At 31.6% G+C, this 17,184-nt stretch overlaps 1 protein-coding gene across 6 annotated transcripts in view; it reads left to right on the forward strand.

Moving 5' to 3' along the window:
* LOC139524045 (neural cell adhesion molecule 2-like) overlaps positions 1–17,184 on the forward strand; it is a 79,314-nt gene that overhangs the window by 43,386 nt on the left and 18,744 nt on the right. For 4 of the 6 annotated variants that reach the window (XM_071318575.1, XM_071318578.1, XM_071318577.1 and 1 more), the window contains exons 13-16: positions 3,545–3,679; positions 5,100–5,227; positions 6,017–6,227; positions 8,038–8,061. In XM_071318575.1, coding sequence (XP_071174676.1) covers positions 3,545–3,679; positions 5,100–5,227; positions 6,017–6,227; positions 8,038–8,061 — 498 coding nt within the window. The remainder of the gene's footprint in view (positions 1–3,544; positions 3,680–5,099; positions 5,228–6,016; positions 6,228–8,037; positions 8,062–17,184) is intronic. The other 2 variants (XM_071318576.1, XM_071318579.1) reach the window with 1 other exon arrangement.

Raw genomic sequence — 17,184 nt, forward strand, 5'->3', positions numbered from 1 at the left:
GATCCCCTTCCCATATTCATCAGGATTTATTTTAGCTTTAAGCTTCATCAGGCTAAGCAAGAGTTGTGTCCTTTGGTCTGACAAACTTCCAGTTTTCGTTTGAGTCGAACTACGGGTATCTGGAAATGTTTCTTCAATCTGGCTGACTTCCAGATAACTAAAGTCGACTGTATGTATTTTTTTGGAAAATAGAGTAAAATAATTAGCTGATTGATCCTCTTTTGGGTGTACGGTTTACAAGAAGACACTCTATTCTTTTGGTTGTTCTCTTTACAAGTAGACACTCTACTCTTTTGGCTGTTCTCATTACAAGAAGACACTCTACTCTTTTGGCTGTTTTCTTTACAAGTAGACGCTCTACTCTTTTGGCTGTTCTCTTTACAAGTAGACACTCTACTCTTTTGGCTGTTCTCTTTACAAGTAGACACTCTACTCTTTTGGCTGTTCTCTTTACAAAAAGACACTACTCTTTTGGCTGTTCTCTTTACAAGAAGACTCTATACTCTTTTGGCTGTTCTCTTTACAAGTATACACTCTACTCTTTTGGCTGTTCGCTTTACAAGTAGACACTCTACTCTTTTGGCTGTTCTCTTTACAAGTAGACACTCTACTCTTTTGGCTGTTCTCTTTACAAGAAGACACTCTACTCTTTGGCTGTTCTCTTTATAAGATGACCATCTTCTCTTTTGGCTGTTCTCTTTACAAGAAGACACTCTACTCTTTTGGCTGTTCTCTTTACAAGAAGACACTCTACTCTTTTGGCTGTTCTCTTTACAAGAAGACACTCTACTCTTTTGGCTGTTCACTTTACAAGAAGACACTACTCTTTGGCTGTTCTCTTTATAAGTAGACACTCTACTCTTTTGGCTGTTCTCTTTACAAGAAGACACTACTCTTTTGGCTGTTCTCTTTACAAGAAGACTCTATACTCTTTTGGCTGTTCTCTTTACAAGTATACACTCTACTCTTTTGGCTGTTTGCTTTACAAGTAGACACTCTACTCTTTTGACTGTTCTCTTTACAAGTAGACACTCTACTCTTTTGGCTGTTCTTTTTACAAGAAGACACTCTACTCTTTGGCTGTTCTCTTTACAAGATGACCATCTTCTCTTTTGGCTGTTCTCTTTACAAGAAGACTCTACTCTTTTGGCTGTTCTCTTTACAAGTAGACACTCTACTCTTTTGGCTGTTCTCTTTACAAGAAGACTCTATACTCTTTTGGCTGTTCTCTTTACAAGTATACACTCTACTCTTTTGGCTGTTCACTTTACAAGAAGACACTCTACTCTTTGGCTGTTCTCTTTACAAGTAGACACTCTACTCTTTTGGCTGTTCTCTTTACAAGTAGACACTTTACTCTTTTGGCTGTTCTCTTTACAAGTAGACACTTTACTCTTTTGGCTGTTCTCTTTACAAGTAGACACTCTACTCTTTTGGCTGTTCTCTTTACAAGAAGACAATCTACTTTTTGGCTGTTCTCTTTACAAGAAGACACTCTACTCTTTTGGCGGTTCACTTTACAAGAAGACACTCTACTCTTTTGGCTGTTCTCTTTACAAGTAGACACTCTACTCTTTTGTCTGTTCTCTTTACAAGTAGACACTCTACTCTTTTGGCTGTTCTCTTTACAAGTAGACACTCTACTCTTTTGGCTGTTCTCTTTACAAGTAGACACTCTACTCTTTTGGCTGTTCTCTTTACAAGAAGACATTCTACTTTTTGGCTGTTCTCTTTACAAGAAAACACTCTACTCTTTTGGCTGTTCTCTTTACAAGAAGACATTCTACTTTTTGGCTGTTCTCTTTACAAGAAGACACTCTACTCTTTTGGCTGTTCTCTTTACAAGATAACCATCTTCTCTTTTGGCTGTCATCTTAACAAGTAGACACTCTACTCTTTTGGCTGTTCTCTTTACAAGAAGACTCTTTACTCTTTTGGCTGTTCTCTTTACAAGTATACACTCTACTCTTTTGGCTGTTCACTTTACAAGAAGACACTCTACTCTTTGGCTGTTCTCTTTACAAGTAGACACTCTACTCTTTTGGCTGTTCTCTTTACAAGTAGACACTCTACTCTTTTGGCTGTTCTCTTTACAAGTAGACACTTTACTCTTTTGGCTGTTCTCTTTACAAGTAGACACTCTACTCTTTTGGCTGTTCTCTTTACAAGAAGACATTCTACTTTTTGGCTGTTCTCTTTACAAGAAGACACTCTACTCTTTTGGCTGTTCACTTTACAAGAAGACACTCTACTCTTTTGGCTGTTCTCTTTACAAGTAGACACTCTACTCTTTTGTCTGTTCTCTTTACAAGTAGACACTCTACTCTTTTGGCTGTTCTCTTTACAAGTACACACTCTACTCTTTTGGCTGTTCTCTTTACAAGAAGACACTACTCTTTGGCTGTTCTCTTTACAAGATGACCATCTTCTCTTTTGGCTGTTCTCTTTACAAGTAGACACTCTACTCTTTTGGCTGTTCTCTTTACAAGAAGACACTCTACTCTTTTGGCTGTTCTCTTTACAAGAAGACACTCTACTCTTTGGCTGTTCTCTTTACAAGAAGACACTCGACTCTTTTGGCTGTTCTCTTTACAAGTAGACACTCTACTCTTTTGGCTGTTCTCTTTACAAGAAGACACTCTACTCTTTTGGCTGTTCTCTTTACAAGAAGACACTCTACTCTTTTGGCTGTTCTCTTTACAAGTAGACACTCTACTCTTTTGACCGTCTCTTTACAAGAAAACACTCTACTCTTTTGGCTGTTCTCTTTACAAGAAGACACTTTACTCTTTTGGCTGTTCTCTTTACAAGAAGACACTCTACTCTTTGGCTGTTCTCTTTACAAGAAGACCATCTTCTCTTTTGGACGTTATTCTTGCCTTTTGACTTTAACCTTTTGGCTGTTCTGTTTAGAAATAGACCCTTATGGCTATATCAACAAGGCCCCTGCTGACAAAGATGGGAGCTAATGTTCTGGTTTACCCCTATCTGTCAGGAACACATTTCTGTCACATTTTTCTTAGCAAAACCTATATGTTGTTTTGTTTAGAAGTTTACCTTTAGGTTGTTCTGTTTAGAAGTTGACCCATTTGATTGTTTTATATATTGACCTTTAGGTTGTACTGTTTAGACATTGACCCTTTAGGGTGTTTAGTTTAGAAGTTGACCTTTAGGTTGTTCTGTTTAGAATTTGACCTTTAGATTGTTCTATTTAGAAGTTGACCTTTTGGTTGTTCTGTTTAAAAGTTGACCTTTAGGTTGTTTGTTTAGAAAATGACTCTTTTATTTGTTCTGTTTAGAGACTTTTTAATTTTTTCTCTGCTCTGTAACAAGTTGAACCATTTGCTTTGAAGTTGACCCACTACTCATTGGCTGTTTATATTTGTTTTTGTTTTTTGTTTTTGTTTTTTTTGGCTTTTCAAAGTTTTGCTCTTCAGCATATCTGGTGACTTTTTTTCCACTAACATGTGTCATGAGTTCACAAATCTGTGTTTATATGAATATGAAGTACTAACGTAAATTAGTATGTATGTATGTTTTACAGGTACTATGGATTCAAAGATCGAAATTGTATTGGATGGTCTTACACCTGGTACTGCTTACAATGTAAAAGTGTATGCTAGGAATGAAGTCGGACTGAGTCCAGAATACAGTTTGCCTACGCAAACTCTCCAAGCAAGTAAGTTGTAAAATATATTAATAATAAAACCATTTATTACCCATACCTGCCAACTTTTGAAAGTGCCCATGGGGGTTTTAGTGCGCGACAACAATTTCAAAGGTTAAGTTCTTTGCGACGTATTTTGCGCGTACTGTTTTGTGGTCTAGAAAAGGTGTCATATTTGTACGATGAGCTTACAAGCCTTTTTCTTAAGGATATTTGCATGATTCTAGTTATAATATCAATAGAAAAGATGAATATGTAGCTATAAGACCAGGATTTATTTTCATGTGTAAAGATATTAAATGATTGTTGGCTTTTCCAATTCAAGATTATGCACAAAGAAGGACCTTTATAAAGTTGGGAATAACACCTAGGGGTGACATGCTAGGGGTAACCCCTCAATGTAAGGCCATTAAAACCCACTTTTTAACAAATGAGCACATATTCATACTATCTGAAGAAATTTTCCCAAAGAACTACAAATGTATACATCTTATGATCTATCTGGTATTATATGGTCAACACATGTGCAATAATTTTGAAATGTTCTGAGACCTAAAAAAAATTGGAATCCTAATCCTCATTTAGAAAAGTTTTTCCAAATATAATGAATTTTCCCATTTTCAATTAAAAAAAAAAATTCTAATTTATTTTTTATTATAGTCAAATGACCCTTGTCTTAGGGACAGTCCCCCATTTACCTGTTTGTTTGGTCCTTGTATAAAATAAAGAATAGTACATTGTACTTTAATGATTTGGTAATGTAATTGAATAGATAAATAACATATGTTAAAGCAAGTGTAATGTCAATAAATTAGTGAATAAACTACTATTTATTATCTTTATGGTAGTACTGCATCATTGAATTTTGTCAATCAGCCATGCTTTTATTCTTAATCTGTGTAAGAACCTCATTGAAGGTGAAAAATCACCCATGTTCAAGATTTTAAAATTCTACAACACAAGTTCAAAATCTAGCATGTTAGAATAATCTTGAGAGAAAACGTTTTTGATTGGCTCATTAATTTGATCACAAGAAACACTGAATTTGATTGGCTAACACGATTGTCTCCCTTGAACACAGTTCAAAATCGTGCAATCGTGACAAAGGGTCAAAATCGTGTAGTAAAAGCCTAAATCGTGAAAGTTGGCAGGTATGATTACCTTTTCTCCCCTAAGTGTGTTGACTAATGCCTAAGCCTCTTCGTCATTTTGACAACCTATAGTCTTTAAATATATTTCAACATCTGAATCATACCATGGAAATTACACACAAGGGAGACATATCTCTATTTTAACTGGACATTAAGCAACCAACAATCAATCAATCAATCTATTTCAACAGTTCATCTGTTTATGATGATCTGGTTTTAAAACCTATGTTTACATTATAAATTTATGTGATTTGTAAATGTTAATTATTACTTTTTTGTAGGAAAGCCTTATCCGATCGTTGTGCGTTCTAGCCCATATGGTGAATACCCCCTCAAATTCGATTTACAGTGGAATACGCCGAATAATGGGGGATATCCCATCTCAAGTGTCTATGTCAAATATGCTCAGGTTAGTCCTAACCTAAATCTAATGTACTTCATCAAAATGATCTATGTCCAGAAGAATTATGTAATAGTACTTAATAAAAATAAGGAGATGTGGTATGATTGTCAGTGCGACAACTATCCACTAAAGTTTACTAGACTTCAAACTACTTGATGTAGTCAAATAAGAATAGAATCTATTTTAACAAATTTACAGTGATTGATTTTCGCTTTATTTTTTTACTTACAAAAGTAGTGAAAAATAAATTGCTTGCTTGAAAATTTGTTGGGTTACAGTATACAGTTATAACAAACAAATATATATTTTTCACAGGCATATATGCAGTTAAAGAACACATTTACAGTTTATACCAACACATACATTTATACATCTAACTCAAACAAATACACAGTTTTCCCCAAATAATTAAACAAAATTTCACTAACAAATGGATAGTTTTCACTGTATGAGCAAAGACGAAAAAGCATTTTGGTCAATTAATGTGTCATAAGTAACATGTTTAATAGAACTAAGATTGGAAACGGGGGATGTGTCAAAGAGACAACAACACAACCAAAGAGCAGAAAACAGCCTGAATATGAATGTAATATTTGTTGCTGGACATTTAGAAGTTTTCTGTCTTATTAAATATTGATTTTTTTCAACATTTTTTCATCCCTTTCTTGACAGATTCATATAAAAAAGTACAGAAATTATGAAAGATGTCTAGAATCTTAAACTTCAATGACGTAAGAAACTTTTACTCTTGTTATGTTATGCAGATCATCTTAAGATTTCAATATTTAAATGTAGGTGGAAGTATTTCCAAACAAGTCTGCCAGCAATGAATTCCAGAAAAAGCAGCTGTTGTCAGGATGGATAGGACCCATTAAAGTCGATGGAGCAGCAACAGCATATCAAATAAATAGTTTGAGACCATCAACCCATTATGAAGTTGAAGTGACAGCGGTTAACAACAAAGGGACTTCAGATGCAAAGTCATTTATTTTTGTTACTGGAAAAGGTAAGATCGGATTAATTGTTACTATGCTTGATTTTACAATTCACAATTATCAATGCTGATTTGAGATTTTCAGTAAGGCAGAAAAAATTGATATGAGTGTTTTAGGGTTTTCAATAGAATCCTTATTTTTGCCTCTGAACTTTTTTTATTCCCCATTTATTATGCCCCATTTATGTGCATTATGTTTTCTGGTCTGTGGGTCCTTTCGTTCGGCTGTTTGTCAGTTCAGCTGTCTGTCCTGCTTCAGGTTTAAAGTTTTTGGTGGAGGTAGTTTTTGATGAAGTTGAAGTCCAATTAATTTGAAACTTAGTACACATGTTCCCTATGATATTAACTTTCTAATTTTAATGCCGAATTAGATATTCCCCCCATTTTCACGGTCCATTAAACATAGAAAATGATAATGCGGATGGGGCACTGGGGACACATTCTTGTTTTTTTAATTATTATTAAGAAGATTGAGGCATTGATTATTAAATCATTTCAACAAAAATATTGTCAGTTAAAAATGTAGGTAATCTTGAACTTCTATTTATTATATACATCTTTCTGAGAGTAATTTAGTTTTATTGATTTTATTGATTTAGAAAAAGTTTCATTGGGGTTAAGTTACAAAATACAGTGTAAGTTTAACAGCTTTATAACATGCGGAGATATTGCATGCAGATAGATTTAAGGAATTCTCGCTACATTGAAGACCCATTGGTGGCCTTTGGCTGTTTTCTGCTCTATGGTCGGGTTGTTGTCGCTTTGACACATTCCCCATTTCCTTTCTCATTTTTATTAAACAAGGATTTCAAAAATATACAAACCCCTTTTGTGCTAGCTTCAAAGTATGATCATTGACAAATCCTTTCAGGAAAAGAGCATAAATGTTTTACATGGAAATACAGTCTGATCCATATAGATGTGACTGATGATTGATTGTTATCATTTCCCTTACCAGAAAAACAATTTTATATTGTATACTGACCTTAAAGGCAATAAATGGGCAAACTGGGTCCCTGTTACCTGACAAATCATCTTTAAATTAAACAAGCATTTCTTTGTTTTTGTCCTTATCTATATATTGTATCATTAATCCTATTAATATAAGATGTCATATAGAAATGATCTAATTTGAAATATTCTCTTGCAGATTTATGCCACTACAAACTCTCAAATAGTGTCTTTTTAAACCAAATATTGTGACAGAATCTATAATATATAAAAAAAAAAACCTGATGAATTGGATATATAAGGATATTAAACTGGGATGAAATAACCTAGTTAATGCTGTAATTTGATTGGTTATCTAAACAAGGGATATGTGAAAGATAGTGTTGAAATCAAGACACTCTAGTATAATATATTTTTTGTTTTGGGTTTTCAGAGGGGATATGGCCTACTATTTCCCGTCAGTGCCCTATATCTCCTGTGCCTGGTGGTGATATCAAACACTTTCAGGGAATATAATCCTACATCTCCTATGAAGATCCTAAATTACATATAATATATATCTAATAGGCCCTTTCATTGCTTTTGCAGCCATATTGAATAGGATGCAGATTTTCATAATAGAAATAAAAGTTGTTTGAAAAATACAGGAAAACAACATTGAACAGAATAGTGCTTGGAAGCATGTATAGGATTCCTTATACTATCATGCTATTTCTACCCCTATCCAGAAAATCTGCCACTTAGTCAATATGGCTGAAGTAAGCATAAAGGGGCCTATTTATCAGATTTAATTTAAAGGCCTGTTCCTTATTTAAATAATATCATTTCGTGACATTTAAGTATGGTAAAATGAATTGCTGTGTTTTTGTAGAGGGTAAAAGGTTACAAAGGCCTGGTAAGGAATCAAGAATACATGTTATTTTTCAAACGTTTTGCATGTATTGGATGGTGACAAAAGGGCATTTTAAAAGGGATTTCAGACATTAGTTCAAACATCTTTTTAAAAGTAGTATCAGATGTTTTGATAAATTTATATCCATTCATTTGGCTTGAATAAAAAAAAAACTTTACAGGATGATTTTTCTCTGGCTTTCATGATCTGACCAGTTTAGCAAAAAATTATATTTTAAGTCTGAACCCTCTGAAGTGCCCTACACAACACCCTCATATACTGCATCTTTATGTGATACTAAAATTGTTTATCTTCTCTTTAACACATATTTATGTATTTCCTGAAGCACACTTATAGAAGTGTTATATCTTTGGGAAGTGTCTAGTATAAGCGTTATATCTTTGGGAAGTGTCTAGTATAAGCCATCTGTTTGGTTTGTTCAAAGTTGGAAAAGTGTTGTGTTTTTGTTTTGCTGTCAGGTTAGAAAATCAGGTTGGAGTGTGTGATAAATTGGCCCGTCAATTATTTTCAGTTGACTACAGATTTATTGATGGTCCTTATAGTATTATTCTGCAAATTCCTATTATCAGTCCAGTCGTATGTATTTATAGTTTTGAATTGGTCGTGATTATTTTGAGAGAGGGTCGATCAACTTTGAATATTTAGTGAAGAGAGTGAGCAAAACTAAGAATATTGAGTGATTGTGAAAATAATCATATTGAGTAAGCCAAGTGTTGAGAAATTGAGTGACAGGATTCTTTTGCATAATACAAATATTAAGAAGATAATTATGAGAAATTCAGATATACTATTGAGGGTATTAATAGCAAAATTGTGAGAATGCAGTGAGTTTCGAAATCATGTATATTCAGAGAGGGGAGCATTAGTAAAATGAAAGATATTATGTGAGTGCAGTTTCAGTAAAATCAAGAGACTCAAGTGAGAGAAACTCTAAATCAAGAAAGTTGAGGGATTCGATGGGGGATATATGATTAGAAAAGGATACAAGTATTTTAAACTATTTAAGCTGACAGTGAACATTAAATAATCTATGATGTGTTTTGAGAACCATTGGTCATAAACTTATCTTTTACACAATACTTATATTTATAACACATAATGGCAAATGTCTGTCACTTTCTAGGGAATTACAAATAAGAGCTACCTGAATTTTTCTTATCAGGCTTCATAATGTAAATGTTTGATATGTTTTTCAGATTCATTTCTCATCAACCTCCTTCCGTTATTTTAAATATACAAGAATGAAAATATCTTTATCTAAGAAAAAAATATGAACATTTTAAAAATCATAATGTTGTGGTCATTGTTTAAAAATAGATTGAGTTTTTATGCAACGCTTTATGTATTTCCCTGCTTTTCCTCCCAATAAATTTAATATTGATATGAAAAGAATCCCAAGCATTTAAACCTATTTACTTCAACCTTTTTATACACTTTCTTACATGATATTGTCAAGTCTAATTATTTGAAGATATGTTGTTCTATTCCTCATTTAAAAGAATGATACTGTTAATTCAGAAATTATCGTCATTTTAAAAGAATGGACAAAAATGAAAGATTAGTTCTTGCGATTTCAGGAAAAGGCGCTTACAGATATATGAAGCAAATGTCCCAATGAGAGTACTTATATTTGCCCAGTCATATTATTTGCATTGATAAAAACCACACAATAATATCCGAACTTACAGTTTTGCAAACAGCAATGTTCATCAGCTAGAAGAAGATATCAAATATAATGGATGAACCTGATATTTATGTGCCATGAAAATCTATGAAACATCTATTGATTAGCAGTTATCATTTATTGTGTCGCCTACAAGCTTTCAACAGTCTCTAGCGATACTAAGGGATAACTTTTAATGTTTTGTGTTGTCATAAATGTCACACTTTCTACATTATTAAACAATATCTTGAAAACTTGCACAGATTTTCTTACAGGACATAAAGTTATGCACCTTTAAATTTTGATCAGACCCCACGTTTTTGTGGTTGTATAATGGCATGTTGTTGTCTACTTTTTCGTCCTGGTTCTAAGACATTTGGTTTCCAGATTGTATCTTAATTGGGATAGACTTAAGGGTTAATGCCCAAATCATTTTGGAATGAGGGGCCATAAAGGTGCCAAAAAACAAGGATTTTCTGGTTTCTAGACAATAATTTTAGTTTAAAAGAGTACTACAAGGTTCCTTCCAAGAAAGGTAATGACCTTACTTTAACTTGGTCTACATGTTGTCTGAAATGCAGGTTATGAATGATGAGGCCGTGTTTAATGTAAAGAGGCCCATTTAGATACATGTACATATGATGAAATATATGGGTTTTCTATTAAATGTGCATTTTGATTACTTATATATGATATGTGTAGATAGATATTTAGACTTAACATTCTGGTTTGAAAAGAGACCAATTATCAAGAAATGATATCAGACTTAAACTTATGATTTTGTTTGGGTAAAAAAGAAAATGGGAGACCATCCTGTTTACAGCTGTTTTAGAACAGCCTTATTTTTTTGAATTTTTTAATAGGCACATGGTTTATGAGTTTTTTTGGTTCCATGTGATTAATTTTAAAATGTGATATAAATTGTTTTCAGTTATGTGTGTGAAAAATTCTGTTTAAAAGTTGTTATTAAATGGGCAACTTTTATTCAATAATATGATCATTTCTTTCATGATAATTGGTGCCTTACAATCTAGACATTTTATTTGTATTGCTTCTTGTTTATGTTGTCCGCAGTGTAATAATATTATTTTGCTTTTTGTGACTTTACTTTTTTCTGCTTTTTTCAGTTCCCGATTCTGGTCATGTTGGATCATTTGCACAATTCCTGCTCCCGTCTAAACTTGTACTCACCATGGCAACTGTTCTCTGGGCATGCTTAGGAATACTCTTGTAACCTTCATGACAGAAGAGTTCTGAAAGACTCTTATCTTTCTTCCTTCTCAACTGAAGAATTCCATGCAGACATTATAGTGCCATAATGAATGAAATCTGAAAACGAATACTATGCATGTTTCATGCAGCAGACATTATTTTACACCACCATGCATGTTCTATACATACATATGAATGTTGTTTGCATATTATATTCATTATTGAAAAATTTGTTAGCTTGCATTGATATTAGCATACTTTTATTGAAAATTATATTATATTATTAATTCCAAGGGAACATAAAATGTCTTGCAAAAAGATATGACTGTACTAAATGTATATATCCTTTTAATCTTGAAATTTAAACTGCTGTTTTATTTTTAATACTTCGATAACATCCCGGAAAATATAACTTCAATGGAATTAAAGCATTCAAGCCATGTTTCATGATCAGATAGCTAAATTAGGCACTAAAATTTTCTGATTTATATATTGTGATTTTTTGTCTTATCATCTTTTGATGTTATGTACCAGTTAATAAGTATATAAACACTAGACTGATTTAGATGTAAATACAACATGGCTGGTATGAAAGGTTAACATATGTGATATGTTTGAAAAACCAGAAAAAAGATTGTCAGTATATGACTTCAGTCAGTCTCAGAGTCTCAACTATCCACTGGTGTTATTAAGTCATAAACAGTTGTTGATAGTGCGGCCAACATCGCAGTTAAACAGAAATTTTGTATAATCAGAATTTCATTTAATATTTTTTCTGCTGATATTTTTGTATTTTGCCATTGATATTCTACTTAAAGAACAATTGTATGTGTAAAACTGTTGAAAATTGTTGTTTTCCATTACTTCATGATTTTCATTGGATAATTATTATAATACTCAAATTTTCATGTATTTTCTTCATAGTGATTTTCCTTTTCTACAATTTATACTTTAATCAGACATTTACAATCATTTTGAAAAGCTGGTCTTCTAAACAACGCTATTTAAAAGAGAGTTTGAATGCATCTCCCTGTGAGTTTACTTACTGTGGAACTACTTGTGAGAAAAATCAGCAAACTGACATTTTTTTGCAATTTGCTGTTTCAGAATTAAGAGGCATTCTGGGTAATGAATTCAAAAGCAGGCATTAAAATGTTGTGATTGGTCTGTAATATTCTTATCACTGATAGCTGGCCAATAGAAAACATTACCCATAATTCCTATATTCTTGAAGTCTTATTGCATAAAAGTCATATTGTATACAGAGCTGTATATTTTTGGTTAAAGTGCTGTTGATTATTAAGTGCAATATTGTGTAAATTTTGTATTATTTTGTAAATCTTTTGTATATAATCATATAGATTTAGAACTGTTGTACCTCAATTATGTTGTATTGCTACGAGAGGCAAATATATATAAAATTTAGTTGATGAGTATTTGTTAATGAAAGACAAGAGTTTTAGTTAACAATTAGAATGATGTAATATACAAGTCTGTATTCAGATATGTTACAGATATTTCATTAGTTGAAACATAATTTATTCGATTATGATAAAAACACTTACGACGTCGATACATGTTGTCTAATTGTAATGGATAGGTATAAGCATCAATTGAGTAAAGCAGGTAGTTAAAAACTTTTAAATTATCTTGTCCAAAACAAGTACGATTTTTATAGACTGTATAAAATATTTTTGCTAACAGTTAGCAGAATAAGTCTATTCAAGTCATCGTACATATATAAAGAACTAGAATAAGAAAAAATATGTCAACATCTAAGCCTGTTCAAAACTTTAACTCACATTTTTTCTTCAAATCATTTCTAGTCATTCGAATCTTTTAATTAATCAATTTTATGCACTTATATACTAACCTCAGGTTTCTTGGATGCAAGCTCATAGACATTTTAACCAGTTTAAGCTTAATTCTAGTTTAGGCTTAATTCTGATCATTTTTTTGCAGTGTAGCTATTTCATTTTAAGCTATGCCCAAGTTATTAGTAATCAAAATATTAAGTTAAGATTTCACTCAGGTTTTATAAAAAGAAGAAAATTCAGGAAGATTTTGAAATTTATGTTGAGATAAATTCAAGATTAAAACTGCAAGTAAATGTTGGAAAAATCCACTGTATCTAGATCTCAAAGAGAACCAGTTAAACAACAAATGATATTTTAAGACTTTAAGTGGTATCCAGAGGCGGATTTAGGGGGGGCCCAGGGGGCCCGGGCCCCCCCTTTTTGGGAAAAAATTTGGTTGCTTATATAGGGAATCACTGAAGCGTGACTGGAGCGGGCCCCCTCTTAGGTCAGTCAGTGGGCCCCCACTTATGAAAACTTCTGGATCCGCCACTGGTATCATTGCTGGTAATTTTTCAGTATTTTTTGGTTTTGGATCAATATTGAAAAATAGCATTGAATTGAGTTACACTGTTTAAGATAAAGGCTGGTTTACAAAAAAACAACTGTATTTCATTTACTAATCAAATATTTTCTTTAAATTTTAAGCCAGCTCTGTAATATATCCGGTTGCCTTTATAAGTAGTATCTTTCTGTTGCTGGTGTATGTCAAATCATGAATTGTAGTAACAAACTCTTCAAGTGTCATTCCTTTGACATTATTCCCTCTTTTAAAAATTAAATTTTGTAAGAGTTAATTCCCCTTTGGGTAGGTAATTTAAATTTGAATAAAGTTAAATGTTTTTTTTAAACTTGACTGTTAATTCAACATTTAACTTCATTTTCTTTGAATAAAGGTTTAAAGGTCACCTACCCTCAAAGAAAGATAACTCTGATACAATCAAAGGGAAACAACTCTTGAAATTGAAAAAAGAGGGAATGATCAAAATAACATTCCTTTAAAGAATATTTAAGTACATTAATACATAGAAAATGAAAAGGATACTAATCTCAAATTAATAGAGATGGATATAAGAAATGTGTCCTAATTGCAATAATAATAACTTGAAAGAGTTTTGTATGGGAAAATTAAGGAAAAAATAAGCTTCCTGAAAAAGCCATTAAATTTTGTGTCATGATTTATGTATACGAAATTATTGTAAAATTTTCTTAGCATAATGATAATGTATATATTTTTTGTATAGTATTTTGTATAATTTATTTAAATGCGGCAATCAAATAGAAGATAGTTTGCTTTACTTTTATAGTCCCTATTGAACATTTATACCTGAGCTATATATGTAAGCTTATTGCATCATTTGTTGTCAATCATTCCTGAATCATTTTTTATCCCTTCATTCTCATTTAGTGTCCCTCAGCACCCCCCATTCAATATCATTTTGAATAGCCATCATCAAATAGAATGAAATAGAGACTGCAAAGCAGTAAAACCTACAATTATTCCTAATCTTCTAACACTATCCATTAGAAATTAACTGCAGATGGCAGGTACTGTTTGACACCTTTCTTAATTGACAAGGATTGTCAGTTTTCCACAAATAAAAACTGACCGCCATGGTATAGCTAATGAACAATTGTGCTGAAAGTGGTGTTAAACTCTAACATTCAATCAATCATTGTTTTGATATTTTATTGAAAACAATGTTGGTATTAAGAGTGCACTTTACTATTCCTACAATAATCAACGTTTATGAAAATTTGATTTGCATGTATTCAATGCAAGTCTGCAATAGTATTTTTTTAACTTTATTTTTAGAAAAGTTGAAACAATTAAAAGAATAACAAACAATAGTATGACTCATTCTTCAAATGCGCCTATACAGCTGGTGAGCAATACACTCTTTATCATGTAGTTTCTACAATTTTTGTATCATTTTCAAATATTTTTATATTGTTAGTGTATTTTTTTTTTATTTATTTCTTGCAGTTTTTTATTACAACTTAAACTTTATATAATTGTTTACACTTTACACTTGTTAAGTATTCTCCTTGACCAAAAGGAATATGTCAATGAATAACGATTATTACTATACATTTTCTCAAAATATAAAATTTATTCATACAAGATTTGGGAATGCGTATCATGTGAGGCTTTCCTGAGCATTACTATTTTGTTTCGAGTCCAGAACTAAAAAGATTAATTTTTTGAGACAAATTATGGTTGATATTCTGCAACTCTTCTAAAAAAAAAGGTAAATTCTATTCGCACAGTGGTAATGGGTCAAGGTCAGCACCAAATGTTTAGAACTAAAGGTCACCCCCAACGTGTTAATGACTCAAGGTCAACATCAAAGGTAATGACTTAAGGTTAATACCAAATGTTAAATAACTAAAAGTCACCCCAAAGTGTTAATGACTCAAGGTCAACATCAAATTTAATGACACAAGGTCATCCCCAAAGTTAATGACACAAAGTCATCCCCAAAGTTAATGACTAAAGGTTAATACTAAAGTGCTAAAAACTAAATTTTGGTCATAGTGCTAATGACTTGAGATATTGACTCATGGTAACTTTCGATGTTGATAAATAAAAGTAGACACAAACTTGTTAGTTAATGTTGCCACTGTGTTAAATTCTAAAGCTTGATGCAACAGTGTAAATAAAAAAAAGTCTTACACACTTACATTAGCGTTTAAAGTTGAAAAAAGTGTCAATATAGGTTACACTAGTTGCATTTCTACCTAATTAATGTTTACTTGATTTTGAATCCTCATTGAAGGTGTGCCCTGAATAATTTTTTTTACCATAATGTTTATCCCCACATATATGTTTTATCATGCATTTCTAAAGTATTTGAAATGCTCATAGTGTATAAAAGCTACTCGTAGATGTTCTAGCTTTACAGATGGTGTTTTAGTAGCTAGAAGTGTATTGCACACATCCATGTATTATAGGGCTATGATATATGCTAGAGGAGACTATTTAGTAATATAAATTATAATTCTAAAAAAAATAAAAAATGTCAGAATAAAAATTCCTTATTTAATTAAAGCATTAATAACACAAAATTCTAAAAAAACAAACTTTTTATTGTTTTGGCATTTTAATATAGTGGCTCAGTTCAAATGTATTTTAAAATTTTGTAAAGAGTAATTATTTGTTTCTTTTAAAAAATCAAGAAATTCAATCATATAGTAATGTTATTCATCAATTTATTTCTTTTATTCATTATTAAACAAAATACTCTAGACCAAAAGGTTTGATAGCCAATCATTAAAATAATTTGTTTTTATTAAACTGCAGAAAATGTAGTCATTTCCTATTATGGTACAAATCAAATCAAATCAAATATATTTTATTGTCAATTAAAGACGCCCATTACAGGCAGAATAATCACAAGTTAAATTTGGTACAATGATTACAAAATGATTACAATTATTTGAGTACAATTAAAATTTGAGTACATGTATTGGTATGTCATAGAAGTTTATTTGTTAAAGACAACAAAACCACTCAAAAAGTTCCCTTTACAAAAAAAATCAAATGAGTCGATCTTAGAATATTTCTTATTTCATATTTTCCCCTTAATCAAAAAGGGATAGCCCTTTTCAAAGATTTATATTATTGAATCATCTTGATATAGCTGTTTGTGCTTTATTTAAGCAATCATCAATAAGCCAATCTATCAAAGATTTAAGTACCGGTATCTGTCAGATAATTTAATATAGATCATATTATTTCCAAAAAGGGACCAATTTAGTTTTGTTTCTGAAATATGAAAGAAAACAAATTCTCATTGAGTATGAAGATGAAAATCCTGTGAATTTTAATGATCAATTAGCAATTTTTCAATTGACAGGCTCAATGGAAAATATTGTCAACTGGCTTCAGTCGTATCATGCTGTGTCAAGCATAGCCAACTATTAAAATTGTTTGGTGTTCAAAATGTCTGAGATTCTAGTTACTTGTAACACATATAACAAGAATTTATATAACCCTAATCATTGTGCTTTAATTGTATACGCATAAAGTCATCTGTTTTTATTTTGTTATTAAATTAATGTCGGTGTAAGAAAGATTAACTGTAGTTCTTAGATGTTCTGAATACATGTATGTGTCTTGATTTAAAATACAGTATTTTACACTTGTGAAAAAATAAAAAGCTGAAGATACAGCTGTTCAAAATATGCATTGTTCTTTATTATAGTTTTAGCAGTTAAAAAAAAGTGAATATTCAGTTGGAAATTTTTGAAAATTTATCAGCATATTTCAAAATACTAGAACACAATGGAAAGTATGGTTTAAAGAGTTAAAAAAATATGGAAGAGAACAGACTATAAGAGATTTGTTGCAAGTCTCCTAAACCAAATGGA

This window comes from Mytilus edulis, chromosome 5 (assembly GCF_963676685.1).
Source record: "Mytilus edulis chromosome 5, xbMytEdul2.2, whole genome shotgun sequence".
NCBI classification, from domain to species: Eukaryota; Metazoa; Mollusca; class Bivalvia; order Mytilida; family Mytilidae; genus Mytilus; species Mytilus edulis.